The 21,742-nt window shown below is 32.6% G+C and overlaps 1 protein-coding gene across 1 annotated transcript in view; it reads left to right on the plus strand.

The window, feature by feature from the left end:
* PIK3C2G (phosphatidylinositol-4-phosphate 3-kinase catalytic subunit type 2 gamma) overlaps positions 1-21,742 on the plus strand; it is a 269,937-nt gene that overhangs the window by 86,668 nt on the left and 161,527 nt on the right. The window contains 2 exon segments of the mRNA XM_025047424.1: positions 7,196-7,289; positions 10,220-10,314. Of these exon segments, the coding sequence (XP_024903192.1) occupies positions 7,196-7,289; positions 10,220-10,314 (189 nt within the window).

Raw genomic sequence — 21,742 nt, forward strand, 5'->3', positions numbered from 1 at the left:
TACTGATCACTCTGATGTGTCTCTATCAAACCACTTAGAATACAGTAAAATAAATAATAATACACTCCCGCTAGTCTTGTGGATTTTAAGCATACAGGAAAATATCTAGTTAGAGGATCAAAAGGCCTTGTGTAGAAAGCCTATTGGCTAGTATTCTGAATATTTGGATTCTAATTTTCATGCCACCAACAAATGGCCTTGGGCAAACTGAGTTTCAGTTTCTTCATTTGTATAATTAGATTGAGCCAGATCTCCAGATTTCCTTGAGTTCTAATATTCTGTAATCATGTGAAAATCCTTGAAGGAACATGAATTATTCAGTAGACAGAGGTTTACAAGTATCCTAAAAAAAACTCTTATTCATCACTTTTTCTAGAAAAAAATTGTGTCACAAGAGATCATTTTTAGTACTAGAAAAATAGCAAAGATATTCATATTGACATTTTTCTTCCAAGCCGATGCAGAGTGTATCATCAGACTCAAGGCCTGTTGGAGAAATAGTTCTGCACTTCTGGTAGTTTTCTAATTTTAACCTGACATTGGGGCTTTTAACTGTGAATAGCCAAATGGCAGTCTGCATGAATTCTTACTATGTATTCTGAAGTCTGACATTTCTGTTACACTTATATTTAATCTCAGATTGCTTTGCTTTTCAGTTTACTCAAAGTTGCTTTTTTTTAAAGGTCAATACTTGTTACATTGCATTTGGCTTCCACCCATCATTTCAAAAGTTATTTGAGTAAGATATTGACCCTATATCATTTTTCAAACTAGAAAAAAGAATTAAAAAAGAAAAAAAAAACTGTGATATGGGGGAAAAATAAGAAAAGATTACAAATTACAAAATAACAAGTCAAATGGAAGAAGTTGAGAGATATATTTTTCTGTTGAAATTTCACTTCACAACTCCAATGGCCCTGTTGAAGCTTGCCTGAGTTCTTTCGATATTTCTATTGCCCTCTGAAATGAGAGGAATTGTAAATGTTTAAAGGAAGAGAAGAGGAATGACAATTCCCAAATCTGAATGCCAGATGACTTGAAAGCCAATTTGTCGCTCGGAGAAGATACAGATTGATGTACTACTATCTTAGTAATAGGCCACAGGTGCTTATTCCTTAATTGATGACCCAACAATTACACATGCCAGAACAATGTTGTAAACCAGAAGGTCTCAAAGTAAAGTCTGCAGTCCCCAATATGCTTGCAGTGGTGTCGCAAAGTCAAAATTATTTCCATAATAATTCTAAGATGTCGTTTGCCTTTGTCACACTCATTCACTCATGAGTATAGAGTGGAGTTTTCCAGAGGCTATATAGTTTGTGATATTGCAGCAGATTTAAAGCAGAAATAGATAGGAGAATCCAGCTGTCTTCTATTAAGCTAGATATTGAAGAGATTGGCAAAAATGTAAAATAATATCACTCTTTTCACTGAGTACTCTTTTCACTGAGTACTCTTTTCACTGAGTACTTTTTTGTTGTTGAAAATACAGATTTTTTTCATAGAAATATATTGTTTATGTTAACATGTAATAAGTTTGTTAATGTAATTTAAAATAAATCGATAACTATTGCTTAAATGTCTTGGCTTTGTTTCTAACATGGTAATTATTAATAGATATAACCTACATAGTAAAAATTTTTTGGAACCTTCCATAATTTTTAAGTGTAAAAGGGTCTCCTGAGACCAAAAATAGGAGAATCTCTGTTGTACAGCAAACCCTAACCATTCGTCAGTTTCTATCTCCAACTTGAGCCAATGAGTTAAACTAAAAATTTAATACTCTTCCTTTTCTGCCCAGGTAAGTGTTACCGTCCCTACTTAATCTTCCATTTGGCCCTAACCTTTGTGTTTACTCTAAATTGTTGACAAAATATAGAGCTGATATCCCACTGAAATTCTTTTGAAAATGTTTATCTTGAAATTGCTTTAATTTTACTTAATTTTTTCAGCTTTTGAGTTTTTTAGTTACATGACTTAGAGTGCTTTTATCAGCTTTTACAATCCTAATCTTCAAGGAATACTTTTTCCTTGTGTCTCAATATTCTCATTAGACAATGGATCTTGTTCAATTTTTAAGTAATTCCTTAATGATCATTGTACAGAGTTATATTAAGTTAGTTTTGATATCATGTCCTTTTACAGATCCCAAAGACTCAATTGTTAGCTCAATTTTCAGGCAACTAAATCCTGAATATATAGAATCACTGCCCACAAAACTCATATAAAACTGAATAGTAAGCCATTCTGATGTTTTCATTTTGACCACAATTGTTTCTTGCACCCCTATTCAGACATGCATAAAAAACTAAACTAGGTAACGTAAAATTTCTTAAATGAACATTTAAAAATAATGAATAACTTTAAAGAACTGATTATTTCACTTGGACTCTTTTTAAGCCTAATTAAAAATCATTTTCATAATAAATAAAAATTTCTTTCACCTTACATAATCTTCTCTCCAACAAGTAATGGAATTTTACTGACTTTGTATTATTTTAATTTATCAAACCAGATAAATCTCCATTTATTACACTGTAAATAATCTACTATCTGATTGACTATAAGGAAATTTTTTTATAAATGTAAATAAGTGAAGACCTAGTTAATATCAGCCTTATGAATCTTCTAACAATACTTTTTTTCTTCCTCAGACTTAAGGTACAATGCCCAGGCCTAGAGTAAATACAGTAACAAGGTTAGGTGAATCACAAAGACTGGCTCCTGATTTATAGGCAGGAATTATATGTATTTTTCAAGTAAATCAGGTCATTGGAAAGTACAATTACCTGGCTTATGGAAAATTCAATATAGGTTGCAGTGCCTCCATTACATATGACATTTCAGTCTGTAAATATCACATTGCAGTCAGAGAACTAATATGGGGAGCCCTCACCTCATTGAGGAACAAGTTACTGAGCATGAAATGCCAACAGCTATATCCCAAAAGAATGTTTAAATAGATTCAGACAACATCACAGGGAAGAGATGTCAGGATTTGTGGAACATATTTGTCCACTGATCTATGGCTGAGTTCAGGGCCCTGAAAAGGTATTAAGCATAAGTTCTCCAGAGGCAGAGATCCCTATTAGAGCCTAGCATGTTAAAAGAATATTCTAAGTCAACTTAAAAATGTGATTCTTATTCTTTTACACAACAATGTGCTCTCTTAAAAGGACATATGCTTTGGAGCTTTTTATTTAGTGGTAATAAATTTCTAATTAATATATTTTCATAATTAGTCAAATGGCATTTTTTAATTATCTTTTGGTAGTGAATAAACTTTCATAAAAAGTTTGAAAATTTAAAAAACTAAGGTTAAAAAAGAAAACTATAGTTATCTATGAAACTTCTATTCAGATATTTGGTATTAATATTTTGATCTTTCACATTTTATTTTAAAGCCTGTGAAGAAATATACACATATTTTAATGGTGTTATACTGCATAAATTTTTCATAATGTTTTTATATCATTAAATATTCATTTAACGTTTTTAATGATTGCATATGTTCTGTCACATGGTCATTGCATAATTAACTTTTTATTTTTAGACATTTCTATCATTGCCAGTTTTACTTACATACATATATCCTCACACACATCTTGATTATTTTCTTAGGATAAATTCCCGAAAGCCAAATTGTTATACAAAGAATAAGCACATTTTAAAGATTTTTTAAATTCATGTTGCTATATATTGCTAGCAATGTATGAAAAAGCCCATTTCCCAGGAACTCCACCACTGCCAGCATCTCTTTTAATGTGTTTCAACTCTTCCTAAAATAGTCAAATGCAAGTTATATTTAGATGTGTTTTAATGTTGTTAGGCCTTAGTCACATCTCAGGATGTCATGTGGTTAGTTTCTTAGCAATTTCTCTTTCAATTTCTTTCTGAACTTCAAGCGACAGTAGTGAATAAAAGAGGCATCCCTTTTTATTAGGGTGCAAAAACATTCTTTCCAGCATTTGCACGTATTAATACAAATAGATCATTACTCTTTTGAATTCTACTATACAGATATCATGAGTTTTTTTTGTTTTCCTGTTCCTGAAGGAGTCTGAAAAAAATACATTCTTCTTTTCCATTGCCTTCAGATTTGTTTTTCTCTTACCATTTTCACTGAGGGGAAAAATCTGAAATTTACATGAGTGGTATTTATGGAATTAAACCTATGCTACCTATGTAAATTATCTCAGAGCACAGCAAAAAAAATTTAATGGGCTTCATAACATGATTTCTTTATTATTACCATCATAGTCAATGCATTTTTATTAATCATATAACATGTATGGGGCATGGTACTAAATCTCAGGAATTAAAAAAAGAAGATGGAATGGTCCTTATCTTCAGTTGATTTAGTCATTAGTAGTAGAGGAAAAATGACACATATATAAAAAGATAAATCCTAATGCTCAGTAACAAATCCTAATTGACCAGAAGAGTCAATGCCTTTGGAGTTCAGAGAGTGATTACTAAAAATTGGGATAGCTACCTCAAGAGTATTTGGTCCCCATTTTGAAGGAGGACTAGAACTTTAAGACAGAGGAGGGTGTTCCAAGTGGAGGTTACAGTGCTCACAAAGGTGAGAATGCACATGGCATTTTCAGAGTGATAAAATACCAAATGAGCCAGAGCATTTTATTCAGTATTACAGTAGTAGAAAAATCTGAAGTGTTCAGCTGACCTGGAAGATCCAGGTAGGCCTAAAAGAGGTCCATTGGAAATAGAAAACCATTTGATGTTTTATGAGAAATGAACTTACAAATAATTTAGGAAATTTTATAAGGTACTACCATGAAAAATGTTTGTACCAGCATGAGATATATATGACCTGGACTAGACAGTTGCAGAAGAAATTGAAAACAGGCATGATGCTAGAGCCATTAGAATAGAAATGTCAACAGAATTTGGCAACTAATTCATTATAAGGATAAGAGACTATTAGAAGTTCTAAGAACTTTTATTGAACTGTGCTTGCACTAAAGACTCATAAATGAATGAGCCTGCCCTCAACCGTGTACAAAGTAGAGTCCCATAGAGAAGGATGTGATAAACTCTACAAGGACTACTAAGTGGCTAGAACATCTTCATGGGTATATTGATGCTTGAGCTTTGACTTAAGGATGAACAGAATTTTCCAGATGGGAACTGTAATGACAAGGATAAAAGAGGGGGAAGATATAACTCAAAATTTTAGACCTACCTGATTGCAGAAAGATGATAACACAGACTACAAAATAAAAGTCAGGCAGTAGAGATGTTTTAGGTGGAAATAGAATTCAATTTGGACATTCTTCAACAAATATGTAAAATGTGCCCACCGATCTGGAGGCACTGGGTACGTAACAATGAACAAAACAGGCAAAAATTTTCTGCTTTAATGGAATTTACATTTTAGTATTTGGAAATAAATACATAATTAATGTTATAGTATTCGCCAAAGAGTTTTGTTTTATTGTGATGTTTGTTTTCTATTTTTCTTTCTTTGTTGTCATTCATAACAATAAGACAAAATAGGTACACAAGAAAGCATAGGTGTCCAGTATCTGACTTAAGTCATCACTTAGGTAACAAAATGTGCCAAGTAACTATTCTCTTAAAGACTTCAGACTGTCCTCAAACTGACCTTGATGTCTGCAAGCTTCCGACAAATGGTTTAGTAATTGAGAGCAATAAATTAGAGTTGATCACATTTAGTTAAGAGAAAATAAAGTCAGTGTGCTAAAGCAAGCTGACCTTCTAGTTTTGCATTTTTATTGCACCTTTTCTGCTTTCCATCTGTTTGATGCAGTGCTAGATCTTCCGACCTTCGTGGTACTTCATGAGATGTGTCTGGACTATAGTTCTTACTAGATATCATTACTAGAGTGTTCAAAAAGAGAAAATTATTGGAAAAGTATTTGCAGATCAGAAATAAGAGTTTGAGTGACTACCCTTGGAAGTGAAATTCTTGTTGCAATTAAAATGTTCAGTTTAAATGAAGAAAAAAATATGTAACCTGTTTAAGCATTACATTTCAAACTGCCATCAGGTAGAGTTGAGAGATATTAATACCATTTTTTCCTTTACGCTGTAGCTGCATAGTATTCATTTCACCCTTCAGTAACCTGATATGCTGAAAAGAGACTGAATATTAAAGACTTAAAAGCTTTCTGACCTCCATACTATTGGGAGCCAGTTTTCAGAACTCACCTGACTGCAAGAAAAGCATTCAGTTAGTTCCCATAAAAAATAATTTTGGAGTTTTGTTTATTTGTTTATTCATTTCTCTGTTTTTCAGAGTTGCTGTAAGCAGTCCTTCAAGTTTGAAATTATGCATATTAATTTTTAATGAAAATTTATTTATTTAAAATTAGCTGTTCTAACCAGAGCCCTAGTTATATATTTAATCATATCAAAGCAATATATCAAAATCATATCAAAACAGTATGGTGCCAAAAGTTATCTCTAGGCACTTCCAGGAGTTTGGACATAAATGAATCTAATTCTTCTGATGGAGCAAGATGATGTCAACCTGAGATGCCCATAAACTGCTTTTGGAATAGGGTTTCAAATGCTAAATACCTCCATAAATTTAGTTCAGTAACAAACATTTATTAAGTGTCTAATGGGTGCTAAATCTTAACAACAGGCATATGCAATCCAAAAATGAATAAGGCACAGTTTTTCTCAAGAATTTATACTCTAGTAAAATATAGCCTAGTAAAAAATTAAATTATTTTTGTTTATTTATTATAAGATACTTTAGATTTCTGATTTTCATTATGATCTGGCCAAAACTCATTTAAACATATTCTATCCCAAAGTTAATCATATAAATCATCAGGCCTCCATTTGGTGAAAATTTACTTCATAAATGCATGGCTAAATTATAAGCAAAAATTTTCATACTATTTTAGAAAATATGTGAGATATTCTATAATTTACATTTTATAGACAAGAAAGCTGGCAGAGATCTGACTTAAACCCATTTCAAAAACCTAGTTAAAAGGACTTTCAACTGCATTCTACATGAGAATATAGAATATGGAAACACAATTATTATTTGGTGCCAGTGATCATCTTAATTAATTGTAGGATTATTATTTTATTTTATGCACTGAGGTTAGAACTCATTCTCTGTTATCTTGACATTTATCATGCATTATGTCATATCATTATCAATTTAATAGATATATCTACTTCATATTAGTTTTCCAGATCAAGAGATTCGTAAAGTGGCAGTTCAACAATTAGACAACCTCCTGAATGATGAACTACTGGAATATCTCCCACAGCTGGTTCAGGTAAGAACAGCAGAGTTGCTAAAGGATTCCAGGATTTTAGCTAATAATTCTCTTTAGAAAGTTCCCAGTGAATCAACAATAGATTGCTTAAAGTGATATTGCAATTTGGCCAGCCAAGGGGCTAAATTATAGCCCATATGTCAACACGGGTAATGCAGACATTCTCTAGCCAAAATTGGTACAAAAAAAGGTATATAAAAGCCAAAAAGGAAATTTAAAAAAAAAAAAAAAAAAAAAAACTTTACTTATTAATTAGAACTGGGAAAAAAAAATAGGAGTGCTTGTGATGAAATCTTTTTTACCTGAAAATGTAAAATGATAAAAAAATTAACCAGATAAATGTTATGCAGAAAATAGTCTTTTGTTGGCAACTCCTCATAATTTATATTTCTTGCCTTTCCCTTAGAGTATTGTAATACTGAATATAAATCTTATAAAAGTAGTTTCATAAGATAGTGCCCAAATTCTTTCACCAGATAATACATTTTAGTGATATCAAATATCACAATGTTGGAGTAATTTTTGAAAACAATATGAATTTATCTAGCAATATGAAGAAAACTGATTTAGTCTGAATATTTTGAAATATAAACAATTAATGTTTTACAAAAAAACATGTAAAGGAATGAAAATCCAAACTACAAATGATATTTCTTTTTGCCAAGTTGACTATATACTGAGTGCTAAATTGGTCTAAAATAATGGCCTTTATGTTTTTTGGCTTTTTAAAAAATTTATTTAACTCGGGTGTTTTCTTGTCTCAAAAGTCAGGTATTAGTTATATGCTATTTTAAATGTCAGGTGCCTCAGTTTTTGAATATCTAAGATAAAAAACTCTGAGACTAATGGGGAAAACCTCTATTGTTAGAGTGGAATGTCATATTATTTTGCAAACAATATGCACTTTTCTGAAGGCTTCCTAGTAAGCTGGTTTTGAAATAGCTGTGCCCTACAGCTACTTATATTAATCCTTATAGCTGTTACTTACCTAGATTTGCCAGGATAGTGTAGTGAAAATAAAGATTAATCCAACCTATAGCAATACTATTCATCTTACAGCTCCTCAGTATGGGCAGCATGGTATATCTAATACAACTCAAAAAAGTAGGCTTCTACAAAAGTTTATAAAGATTAAACACATTTGAAAGCCCCAATCTGAATCAACACACTTGACACTAGGAATATCACTGAGAGTCATACACCTAGAGATACAGTCTTTTAAGACAAGCTGTGTACAGAATTCAACATAGCAAATACACAGAGGTAAAGTTAGGTAAAGTTGCAACTACCCTCTAATTAAAAATAAATACTGTAAAATGTTTTGAGTTGGAAAGAATGCATAATGTGACTATACAATAAATAAAAACTGGGAAGAATTTTTAGAACTTTTGTTGTGGAGTTTTCCCTGAAACTTCCAAGCTCTACCTGATATTAAAACTTTTCAAGACATAAAAAAATCCTGCCCTGTTGATTATTTTCTGGAAGCATGTTATTTTGTTATGTGTGATCTTGTCAGAAGTATGCAGGCTATATTAAAGCAATAAAAAAGGACTCTATGACCATAATAAAAACAGAAGCTATGGTTCATAGCTAGGAATCAATTTTAAGACACAGACCCAGAAGTTACTGCAAGCCAGAGGTCATAACCATGCAGGTAGGTTCTAAGAACAGAGTTGATAATTATGCAATGTGCACCCGAAAAATTGCCTATATCCTAGGTGGTGAGGTAGGATTTAGGGGAAAATTGTATCAGTAGAGAAAATGATGTAGGGAATTTGGAAGCAAGGAAGGCAATTCAAGATCAATGTGTAATCATTGGGTTCAAGAAGATATAATGGGGAAATCTGAGGATAAAGCTAAAAACAGAAGCATGGAAGTAAATTCTGAGACATTCCTCCTGCTCATATGCTCATAGGATATGCTCACTATGAGGGTATAAACACAACCCATGACGTACTCAGGCCAGTATTAGCAAGTGAAAGAAGGCCATAACTACAGTTTAAGATAACATATATCACAGTCTTCGTACATTCAGACAGCTACAAGAATTTATGCAAATTTTCTGAAATCATCTTTAGCACTGTCACACCTTAGGAATTCATAAACTTTCCCATCCTTGAGGATGGTTATATATTGAGGCATTTCTTTAGGTGTGTATGTGAATGAATGATGTATCCACTTTTTTCTGCTGTCTGTACTGTAGTACAAAGATAGCTTAAACTCTGAGTGTGTGTATGTGAGTGTGTGCACGTAAAACTTAAATGGCTTACTGAACAACTAAGAATAGAAGTTTTCCCTCTCAAGCAGGATTGAGCATTTTTATGACGAGAACCTGGTTTTTATTTTAAAATGGATTCATATTCCTGGGATGATGGTGGGGGCACAGGTACTGACTGCTGATGGTGAAGCCTCTGCAGAGTACAGGTGGGGATCTGAATTAAGTCTCTAAGGATATCAGGAGCTGTTATCACTATCTTCAGGTTAATACTGATATATCAGTTAAAGTTTTGGGTGTGCATAAACTTCATCTCCAAAAGAGTAGAAATAGGTATTGATTAATCATGCCATTCTTATACCTAGGACATTGTTCGTGATACTGTATTTTTGTGCTAGTACTCTCTTCTTAGGTGTGGTATAACTCTACAACCACCTGTTCTTTTTTTATTAAGCACCTACTCTTTTTTTATTATCCTGTGATACTAAAGCATAAATAAGGAAAGGAAACAAGACTGCACAAATCTAAATTGTGTGATCCGTGTATGCCATTATTAGTTAAATACCAACTAATAAAGTTATCTAAATATATTATTACCTTTTGTTAAAATATTTGTGTTTTTCCTTGGTCTTTTTTCAAGCCTCTTAAGTCCCTCTGTATTCTGCCGTGATTCTGTTACTGAGAACTTGTGAAGTAATTATATCTCTTACTTCAGGCTGTCAAGTTTGAATGGAACCTTGAAAGTCCTCTGGTGCAACTCCTATTACACCGCTCATTGCAAAGCATCCAGATTGCCCACCGTCTTTACTGGTAAGGTTAACTAGGATAAAACACGATGTCTTTTTTTATTGTCAACTTCTAACTGTGAGGCAGATTTAAAAGAAAATTTCTTTACTTTGTAATTGATATAAACCTCCACTTAAAATTTGAGTCTTTGTCAAGGTTATTTTTATTTATGTGTGTAATTTAACTGTCATCTTCAAAATCTTCTTTTTGTACTGTTGCTGCTATTTAAATCCAATACGAATTTTCAACCTGGATGATACCTTTTCTACAGCTTTAAATCACAAAGGTTATTTGTGATCATATCTGCTACTAGAAGATTTTAATTTATAATCTAGTTATAAGATTATGGATATTTTAGAAAATTGTGTGTTTTAAAAGTAATTTCTGTACAAATTTAGTTATAAATAGTGGAATCTAAAGGTTAGCATATACTCTTTCTGTCGAAAGTTCCTAGGACACTAAACTTTTCCCTAATCATAAATTTGGAATATTATTATTAGAGAAATAGACTTATTTTAGAGATACCAGAATTTCTTTCATCATTATCTACTCTTGATTCTCGCAATCATAATAGTCTTTGGATGCTGTTCTTCCTACCTTTCTTTCATTACTAAATCTGTAGATTCAACTTCATAGCGAAAATTTAATGATTGAATAAATTAGCTATTGAATGAATCATAGGATTATGTTGCCTGGGCCAATTTGTGTACATGCAGACTTGTGACAGAAACAGGTAGAAGGGGGCTGCTTGAACAGTCAATATCCCTTGATGCCAAACCAGAACTGGCAAGGCAAATTCTGGAGATTGGCCCAATCAGATACTAGGCGATGGATATCACTAATGAAGTCAAAACTGTATTGGAGAGAAAATGCAAACAAAGTCAGGGACTAACCTGAGATAGAAATAAGGACCTGAAGAACAAGCTCATGCAGCAGTTACTGGTGGACTAGTTGCAAAAATCACAGAGTGAATTAAGTCAGTCTCATAGCAGAAGGCCTTTCCAAGGTGGCACACAGTATTAAAGGAACATATTCTATAAGTTTTAATATGCTACACATAAAATTGAGATGATACAATCTGCCCATTCATTTTCTAAACAATCTACCCTAAACTTTTTTTTATCTAGAATTTTGGGACAACTTATCAAACTCTAAATAAAGCAAAATAATGTGGAATTTTGTAATATGTGATTTGAGGCTACACATATCCCTCTCAGCTCCTCTCTTAACTATATCTCCCCTGGTGCCTGAACTTTTCTCATTAGTGAGTGACTTCTTTTTCCTGCCCAGAAGTTCTTTTCTCATATGAAAAAATATATATATTTAGGACATAATGCTTATAATGAATTAGTTTATCATCTGTTTATTTATGTGACTAACATTGAAATGCTAGACACTCTTGAACTATTAAGAATAAAACAGAATGGTCCTTGCCTAAATAAGCTCACAGGCTAACCACACATTAGCATCCAGGCAGCAGGAAAGAACCCACTGGCTACATGGCAAGGACAGAGTAAACAAAGGGAACAGACAAGAAATTCTGTCCATTTTACAGTTTTGCCTATAACTTGTTCCAAATACAACTTCTAATCAGAAAGGCAAGGCTGGCCATCAAGTAAATAAAAAAGTCTAAATGTGTGCTCCCATTCTGTCAGAGTTAGATACTGATAAAGGCATACAAATGAATGCACAAAGGAGGTAAATGCCCTCTCTGCTTTGATGTCTGAAACACTCCCTGAAGAAAGAGTAAAAAGCTGTAGATTAGGGAGTTATCGCAGTGTAATAGAGCACACATGATACAGAATCAATAAGAGGCTTTAAAGTCTCAATTCTTTACCTTCTAGAATCATTATATTGCTACTAATTCACCTTTTCACCTTTACAATGCAATAAATAATAAATTTTCGCTTCACTTTTTTGTAAGAGAAAGATATGTCTTGTCATTTCATATTGATCTGTTATAATCATCTTTCCTCCTGCTGTTCTCAGTATATGCCAGACAAAATCCCTACAATAAGCAATTCGCTCAACTATCAATAGCTGTTCTCTACCCAATCAACCTGACAAAAAGGGTTGGATATTTGTAAGAAATACAAGAAAAATTGCATTTTACATAATGATCTCTAAAATCTCGTAGCACAGTTTTCTAGTTAAGGCATAATAAGGGGCCAGTTGTTTTTGTCTTTTATTTCTACTTTATGTGGTTGAGGTTTTATAAAGTTCTTTTAATAAAAGGATTTTTAAAAACAGAATACAATTTTTAAATTAACTTTCTAATATCATTTAAATCTATTACTCCTATTAAATATACATGAAAATAGAATCTGATACACAGTTCCACCACAAATCCATGCAAAAGCCAGGAATAGAACTCCAGCTTAAATGTATTTCTAATTTAAACTATTTTCTCTTCAAATTCTTCTATTTTGTTTTAAAAAAAAGTGAAGAGTTATAAAAATGAACATTTCGTATATATGTACTGACCTCTAATGTTGAAATGTAAACTATATCTGGCCTTTGGGAACTGACTTTCTAATCCACTCTAGCAATTTTTCATTATAAAAGCCACATGCATTTACATCACCACTTCCTTAGATAGTAATCAGATTTCCCTATAATATTATCAGTCCTCTCTGTTCTAGTTTATGCTAAAGATTTGGAGTAAGGCCTTGAAAAATGGCATTATATTGCTTATTTTTCATTGTTTGTCAATCAGACTACAGCTTTGCTCTAGCCAACAAAAAATATGGTCAACAAAAAGGGATTCTGTTGAAAAATCGCTTTTGTCTTCTAATAATATTTGAATTTGACTTCCAAAATGAATATATGAACATATATTCATTGAGTTACAGGATCGGGGAATCAAATGGAACCTTAGAAATCATCTACTTAATATTTTTCCCCCAAAAAAGGGATTTTAATAAGTTAAATGATTTATCCATTGACAGTTATCTAGTTGGTTAAAGACTTGAGATTAAAATCTTTTCCCATGACATATCATGTCTAATTCAGATCTCTCTCTAAGTCAACATCTACTTTTAAAAAATACAACTCAAATTCATAAAATGTTTTTTTCTATCAATAATTACGAACTCATTCAAGTACTGAAAAGGTGGCTTTTTCTTAACTTGAAGGCAAAACTGAAAAAAAAATAATAGCCCAAATTGAGATCTTTAATAGCTCAAAATTTTTGCCATTAGGTATTGGGGCGACCCACAAATGCTGTCAATTATCATATTAATTAGTAAGTATGTGCAATAAGCTCCCAAAAAATGTATACTTGAAGGAGTTTTGAAGGAAGTAGTAGATTTTTCCCAGAATCTTTCTTTTATAGTTCCTAATTCATACGTAAAACACTGTATTTGCTCTTAGTTTTACTTTTAGACCATTACTGATAAGAATACAATTACTGAGTAATTTACTTAGTAGAATTAGTTTTCGCTTATTTTTAATAAACATTATTAAAACCAAGACTCAGTTTTCTCAGAAACACTAATTAAGCAACTAGCAATATGCTACTGAAATTCAAGTCAGCCCACTTCATCAAGTTAAATGAGTTAGAAAATAAATTCCTATAGTCCAGACCAGAACTTGGCAATAATAAAATGTAAGCAAAATCAATCTTTAGTTTTCTTCTAAGTGAAAATACCCAACAAGCAATTGGATATAAATATCTGAACAGCAGGAGAAAGATCTAAATTGGCAAAGGAAAATTGGAACATACCAGTACATCGATGATACTTGTCAGGTTTCCATCTTATGGTTCAGTCATCTCCTGAATTTGGAGTTTTCACCTGTATTCCCTGAACTCACATTTGAGAGACAGAGACAGAGAGAGAGGAGAGAGAGAGAGAGAGAGAGAGAGAGAAGGAGGGAGTGAGGGAAGGAGGGAGGAATGGAGGGAGGGAGGGATGCAGAGAGAGAGAGGGAGGGAAGGAGAAAGGATGAATCAGAGCATCATATCATTTTTAGGTGCCATCTTTTTTCTTTGCCTTTTTTTTTCCTCCCAGTTTTATTTATAAATAACTGACATACATTATATCACTATATAAGTTTAAGGCATACAGCAGGATAGTTTGATTTACACATATTGTGAAATGATTACCACAATAGGTTAACCTAATATCTATCATCTCGTATAGATACAAGATCTCTTGTGATGAGATCTCTTACAATTTGCTCTCTTAACAACTTTCCTATATGTTACATGGTAGTTTTAACTATAGTCATCATATTGTACATTACATTCCTAGTGCTTGCTTATATTGTAACTGGGAGTTTGTACCTGTTGACCTCCTTCCTCCCATTCGGCTGCCTCCATCCCTCCATTTCTGCTAACTACAAGTCTGATCTTTTTTTCTGATTTTTTTTAATTCCACATATAATTAAGATCATACAATATTTGTTTTTCTCTGTCTGACTTATTTCACTTGGCACAATGCCTTCAAGTTTCATCCATGTTATCACAAATGGTAAGATTTCTTAATTTTTATAGCTTAATAGTATTCCCTTGTGTGTGTATATGTGTATTACAGCTTCCTTATTCATTCATTCATTGATGGCACTTAGGTTGTTTCTATGATTTGCCTATTATAAGTAATGCTGTTATAAACATGGGGATGCAGATATCTTTTCAAGATAGTGTTTTCATTTCCTTTAGGTACATTTTCAGAAGTGGAATTGCCAGATCATATGGTAGTTCTATTTTTAATTTTTGAGAATTCTCTACACTGTTTTCCATAGTGGCTATACAAATTTACAATTCCACTAATAGTTCACAAAGGTTCCCTTTTCTCCACATCCATGCTAGCATTTATTTTTTGTCTTTTTGATGATAGCCAATCTAACCAGTCTGAGGGCTCATACCACCTTTGCCAATATTTTATAGGGCAGAAATCAGTAACAAGGCCCCATATAACTGTAAGAGAGTGTAGGAATCAGGTGTGTATCTAAATACAGAAACAATACACTGATGACTCAAGAAATTTGACCATCAAGTGGAAGAGATAGAGGGCATGGAAAAAAAAACAAGTCTCACCATTACATATATTAATTGGTTTTCTTTTCAAAACCTAAAATTGGTCTTAAAAAACAAAAAAAGATTGTCGCCTAACCACTTAAATAAAAGTCATCATTTTGACAGACATCCTTTAAAAATATCTTTCGTCCAACAATTCTATAAATATTTCCAAGAGTTTTAACCTATGGGTATATTTTGTAACTATTTTACCTAGTGGGTTGAATATTAAGATATCTATGTAGCTCTGGTAGGTGATATCTCAGCTCAAGAGTCCAAGATTGAGTTACATATTCCTACCCTCTGCTCCTATAATCCCTTCCCCCTCTATTCCCAAATCTTTTTTATAGACAGTGTCCTTGTTTATAGCCACTGCCAAGACACCCAACACAGAAAATCTGGGAAGGATTATTCTTTTTTAATATGTTAGTTTCGGGTGTACAATACAAAGGGAAACATTATTCTTACCCAATAACCTTCCTCATTCAATCAACCCTTAAGACATGATTATTGTTTCCCATAAAAACATCTTGAATTTCTCCCCTTTTTCCTATTTTCACATCTAGCACCTTGGCTCAAGCCTTCATTCAGTATCACCTACTTGGACTATTTCAACAACCTCCTAATTGTTTTCTTTCACTTTTATTTTTACCTGTCTCCAACTCATACGTCCTCCACACTGCTGTCGGAATAATCTTTATGTAATACAACTTGATTCCTGACTCATAAAGTAGGTTCTAGTTCCTGGGTAGCTCACAGCTGGTTAGCATAATTCCATAATTCCAGTCAGCACTTTCCTACTGACCGGATTTAGAATTATTAGATTATGAAATAAAAATCTATTGTCCCTTAATATGATCTTGCAATAGATTTTTGTAATAGCAACTCTGCCTACCTCTCACTCCCATTTTGTATGGCTTTCTAAATCCAAACATAGTCTTTTCTATTCTCAAGACAATCCAAACTTTCAGAGGTCTTCTAGCCCTGATGATTTTCTACATGGCATTCCCTTCTGCTTGAGATACAGCTGTCCCATTGCTTTTAAAGAGTCCTTTAGGACTCAGCTCAAATTTTATCCTCTTTGAAGATATCTCTGACTTCAGCCCTTACAAACTATCAATACAGTTCTTAACATATTACATACTTTTGCTTACTTCACCATTTCCCTTCTCTCTAACATATTTTGGGCTGCAAGTAACAGAAAATCCTGATTCAACTGGTTTAAACAATATGAAAAATTAATTACCTTATATAACAAGAAATTTCTTAGTAAAATGGTTCCAGAGTTTATTATTGCAGCAGATCACTGATTTTGTCATGACCTAGTTTCTTTGTATCTTTCTACTCTGTCATCCTCAATGTGTTGACTTGTCCTTAGTCCAGTTTACATCATGGCTACAAGAAGACTGTCACAGTTGGCATCACAACCATACATGACACCATGCAACAAAATAAAAGAGGATAATCCTTCTCAGGAAGAAAATTTTCCTTGTAAACCCCATATCAGAGTTTACTTTGTATATATCATTTGCAAGAATTGGGTCACATGTCATCCTAAACCAATCACCTGATCAAATGGCATTCAGATTAATTGACTTACCCATTTGGTTTAGAATATTCAGAATTTATCTCTAAACTGGTCATCTTCCCTGAGTGTTTTCATACCTGAACAAAATCACATTCTTCATTCAGGTGTGAAGTGGAGAATAGATTAGGTATAGCTAAAACCCCATGTTCCCTTTCTGGGCTGTGAATCCTATCTTAACCATCTATCCTTAACACAGAACAGTGCACATAGTGCATATAATTGGTACTCAATAAACATTAGTTGAATAAATTTAAGAAATAATCATAGCACATATATTTATACTGCCTATAATTTAACATCTTGATTACTGTACTTAAAACAGCAGGCAACTAGAAGAAGTCCTATTATACTAAATGTATAGAGTTGATCATTGGCATTCTGATAATCACTTCTGCTCTTTTTAAAAAATAGACTCCTCTAGATTGCTGGAATTAGGTGAAGCTGAATTAAATGACTTACAGAAAAATATGATGTTATGGAATAAAAGTTTTTGAAGAGGTATCAGGTGTTAACACTGACTGAATCCACAGCGTGAGGGGATTTATGCTGACTTAACTATGCTGTTTCTTAAAATCCTGATTGAAAATGAAAGGCTATATCTAGTGATTTGGCAAGAAGTATTTTATAGGGAGACCGTGCCAAGCAGCGGCTTACTATCTCTTAAAATATGATTTTCTATATTAAGACTCTTTGCGAGCGTTGGGGAATTACTGAACAGTTTCTGATGTTTGCTGGCTCCTATGTTCTCCTTTTTTTTTTCCTGGGCTGTGAGAATTTATAGTTCTTTTTGTTTTGTATCAGTTAGTGGCTAAGTTCTTTATAGTCAGGCCCTTTTTTTCTTTCCACATTTGCTCATCAAAAGATTACTCATTGAAAAGGTTGAATGAAAATTTTTGTTACTTTTCTAATTCAATTTTCTATTTCATTTGTGTGCAGTTATTGTAGTTACAAGGGAGAGACAGTTGCTTTATTTTTCTTTGTCTAAAGAAATTCATCTGTGTTACTTTTATTGCAACAAAACCCATACTTGGGTATTTTGATCAAATATTTGTCATGTTTAATAACTTAGAATTCTTGTACTTGTTTTGGCATGTATGATTCATTTTTGACCAGTGATGATTGAACAGCTTGCACAAATAGTGCTCATCTTCCAAGTTGACAGTCTGTTTGATATACCAACCACTCTTGAAAATGTCAGACAATTCGGTGTATCTTGCTTGAATTTAGTCATCTGAAATTGTTAAAGGAAGGAATCCTAATGTACCTGTCATTTTCCTTCTTAAACTGGGCACTATGTACATATATTTCCACAGTGCTATAAACGTCATTAATTTACTAAAATGATGAAACTTCTACTATTTTCTTCCAAATAAAATTTACCCTAACTTTTAGAGAGGCCATTGATCAATAGACTGCTGAATAAATTGGTTGACGACTCTGAAATTCTCATAAGATTTCATCCAAAGCTTTAATACTATATATTGTGGGAGGCAGCTGAACAAGGAGTCCAGTGGGCTTCAGTCAACAGTGATAGAAAAGTACATAAGAAGTATATTGAGGAAAGAAAAAGAGTATTATGTTAGTCATCCATTCTCTTATTTATCTCTCTATTCCTCAAGTTTTTATGGAATGCTTATTATATAGATAATTTATAGCTCTTTAGTGAAAGGGATAGAAAATATAAACAAATTTTAATAAACGTGATTTATGTAATGTTTTTTTTAAAGCCTACTATTTCAGGCAGTTGCCACAGATGCTAGAGTCTATTTTTAAACTCCATTGTCTCAACAAATTAACTTTGAACATTTCATTCAGTAATTTTAAAATCCTCTTTGATTGGATTATAAACCTAAATTGAATGTATTTGTTCACAGTTATTTACTCTTTGAACTAGTTGTGCCAAGTGTCCAGAGAACCACTAACCAAAATCAAGGAACTTCAGGAACTAAATTGGTGGTCACATGGTGACTTAGATAATCTTCTGGAATATCTTGCTATCCTTTCTCTGCTATATAGACCAGAATACTAAGGTTTATAAAGTCTAGTAAGCTCTGCATTGAAGAGTATTACAAATAATTCTAATCATCTAACTCGGTTTTCAATACTCTTTCTTGTCATGACAGTGCTGCCTGTGGTAGACATAATGTAGTTAATGCTAGATACTATGCTAGTCACTTTTTCATATTATTTTACTAATTCACAACAACTCTATTATCTTTATTTTTTCTGGTAAAGAAATTAGTACTCAGGGAAACTAAGTATGCAAAGCTATTAAGTAGAAGAGCCAAAATTTGACCCTGTACCCTATCCACTATGACCTTTCAACCTACTTAAATATTATGAAAATAAATAATAATAATAGTAAAAGGCAGAATAATGTAATACTAAGAGAAGAGTTTTTGGAGGAAAACATCCTTGGGTAGAAATTCCAACTCAGGTTTCTATTAACTGTAATGTCTTGGAAAAATTACTTAATCTCTCTGATCTTTTTCAGACCCTGTACCCTATCCACTATGACCTTTCAACCCACTTAAATATTATGAAAATAAATAATAATAATAATAAAAGGCAGAATAATGTAATACTAAGAGAAGAGTTTTTGGAGGAAAACATCCTTGGGTAGAAATTCCAACTCAGGTTTCTATTAGCTGTAATGTCTTGGAAAAATTACTTAATCTCTCTGACCTTTTTCATAATCTATAAAAGATAAATAATTATGCCTAACAGAGTTGTTGAAATAAATTGAAATCATATATATCAACATATTTAATATATATTTAGCACATTAAAGGATATATATTTTTGAATCATTTAGAAAGCATAGGAAGTATCCTCAAAATTCCAGTTCCCAAGGTTATATCTCAAATTAATAATTACATAGAATTCGGATCTTGGATTCTTGACATGTGACTCCTCACTCCTACCATTGTTCTTTATTTTATTTCAATTCAAATTTATAATTTAATTTTAATATTGGAATCTGAAATGGATGGAGCAGAAGAATCACTATATAAACAACTAGTTTAGAGTCCTATTGAAAAAGTATCTTGAAACATTCTAAGTATCAGAAAAATTGGGAATATGTGAATCATTTAGTTTCAGAGAAATTTAACAGGCAAAAAAAAAAATCTAACAACATTCTCAGATTGCCTGTTGATACATGTTTTTACATTTCAACAGCCAAAATCTATGTACTCACATCACTCATCTGCCTGCTAGCACAATTGAGAAAAAAAAAATATGAGTAGAATTTTTCATCATTACTTTTTTTCCTTTGGTAATTTTAAAGTGTTATGATTGTGAACTGCAAATGCAAAATTGTACTTACTCAAGAAGTTGAAAACTTAAAAGACAAAGAACTTAAAGAACCTCTTACAAGAGCAAGAGAATGAATCAGTGAAGTGTTGCTAATACCACACTAGGAAAGCATTATTGACTATCTAAGAAAAGATAGGAAGTCACTGAAACATCTCATGAAATGGAGAAAATATGATTGGTGGTTATCTTAGATTTGTCCAATATTTAGCAAGATTTTTAAACCTTGAATGATTTATTCATTTGGTGTAAAATTTTTATAATAAACCTTATTACTGAGATAATTTGTTCTTGAAGTGTAATTCATTAATTCAGTTTTCACTTTGAAGGTTATACTTGAAGATATAAGGAGTACGGAGGTCAGGAATTTGTAATTTTAAGATCAAGTAGGAAGGAAAGACCTTATTAAAAGATAGTGTTTGAAAAAAAGGACCTCAATTAAGTTTAAAAAAAATGAATTCCATAGATATCTAAAGGAAGAGGATATCAGGAAGAGGAAAAAATATATGCAAAAACATTTAGGTCTGGGTTTGGGGTATTAGAGGGAACACAATGAGGCCAGTGTGGCTGGATTAACCTGACCAAGGAGAAGAATAATAGGAAATGAGGTCAGAGAGAAAACGGTGAAGGTGGGGACAGGTCATATAAAAATTTCTATGTCATTATAAGAATATTGGCTTAATTCTAAGAGACGTGGAAAGTTGTTATAGAGTCCTAAGAAGATGAAAGATGTGATTTGAGTTATATTTTAACAGACTGTTGCGCTGAAAATTGATTAAAGAAGAGCAATGACAGGAACAAGAAAAACAGGAGGCTAATGCAGTAATCAAAACAGAAGATTCTAGTGGTTTAGACTAGGGTACAGTCTAAGAAGGAGTCAAAGAACCTTGGAGTGAGAAATGGTTGAATTCTCTATTTATTTTTGAAAATAAAACCAATGGAATTTTCTGATGGGTTGGATGAGGGGCATAAGAGAAACAATTAAATGATGATACCAAGGTTGTTACCTGAATGACTGACAGAATAGACTTTCAAGAGAGCATGTTTCTAGAGGTGGGAAAAAGATATCAAGATTAATTTGAACCTATTAAAATCTGAAATATATCTGGATTACAGATAAAAATGAGGGAATTAACACAAAGATGAGGTCTAAAGCCATAAGAATAGATAATGTCATAGGGGAATGAGAACAAATAGAGAGGCAAAGTGCGAATATTTAGCAGTAAAGCCAAAATTTAAAAGTCGAAAGGATAAGGCAGAAGCAGAACAGAAGACTAAAAAGAATCAGCCAGAGATGTAAAAGATATACCAAGTGAGAATGGAATCCTGCAAGACCAAATAAAGTATGAAAAAGGTGATGTGATCAACTTTGTCAAGTGCTGCTGATGATTCAAGTAACAATGAGATCTGAGGAGCACTGTAGAAGACATTGACAAAGCAGTTTTCAGTAGAATAGAGGTAAAAGCCTGACAGAAATAGATTCAACAGAAAATGGAAGAAGAAGTATCAAAGACGATGATTTTAGAAGTTTT

Source organism: Pteropus alecto, unplaced genomic scaffold (assembly GCF_000325575.1).
Source record: "Pteropus alecto unplaced genomic scaffold, ASM32557v1 scaffold103, whole genome shotgun sequence".
NCBI classification, from domain to species: domain Eukaryota; kingdom Metazoa; phylum Chordata; class Mammalia; order Chiroptera; family Pteropodidae; genus Pteropus; species Pteropus alecto.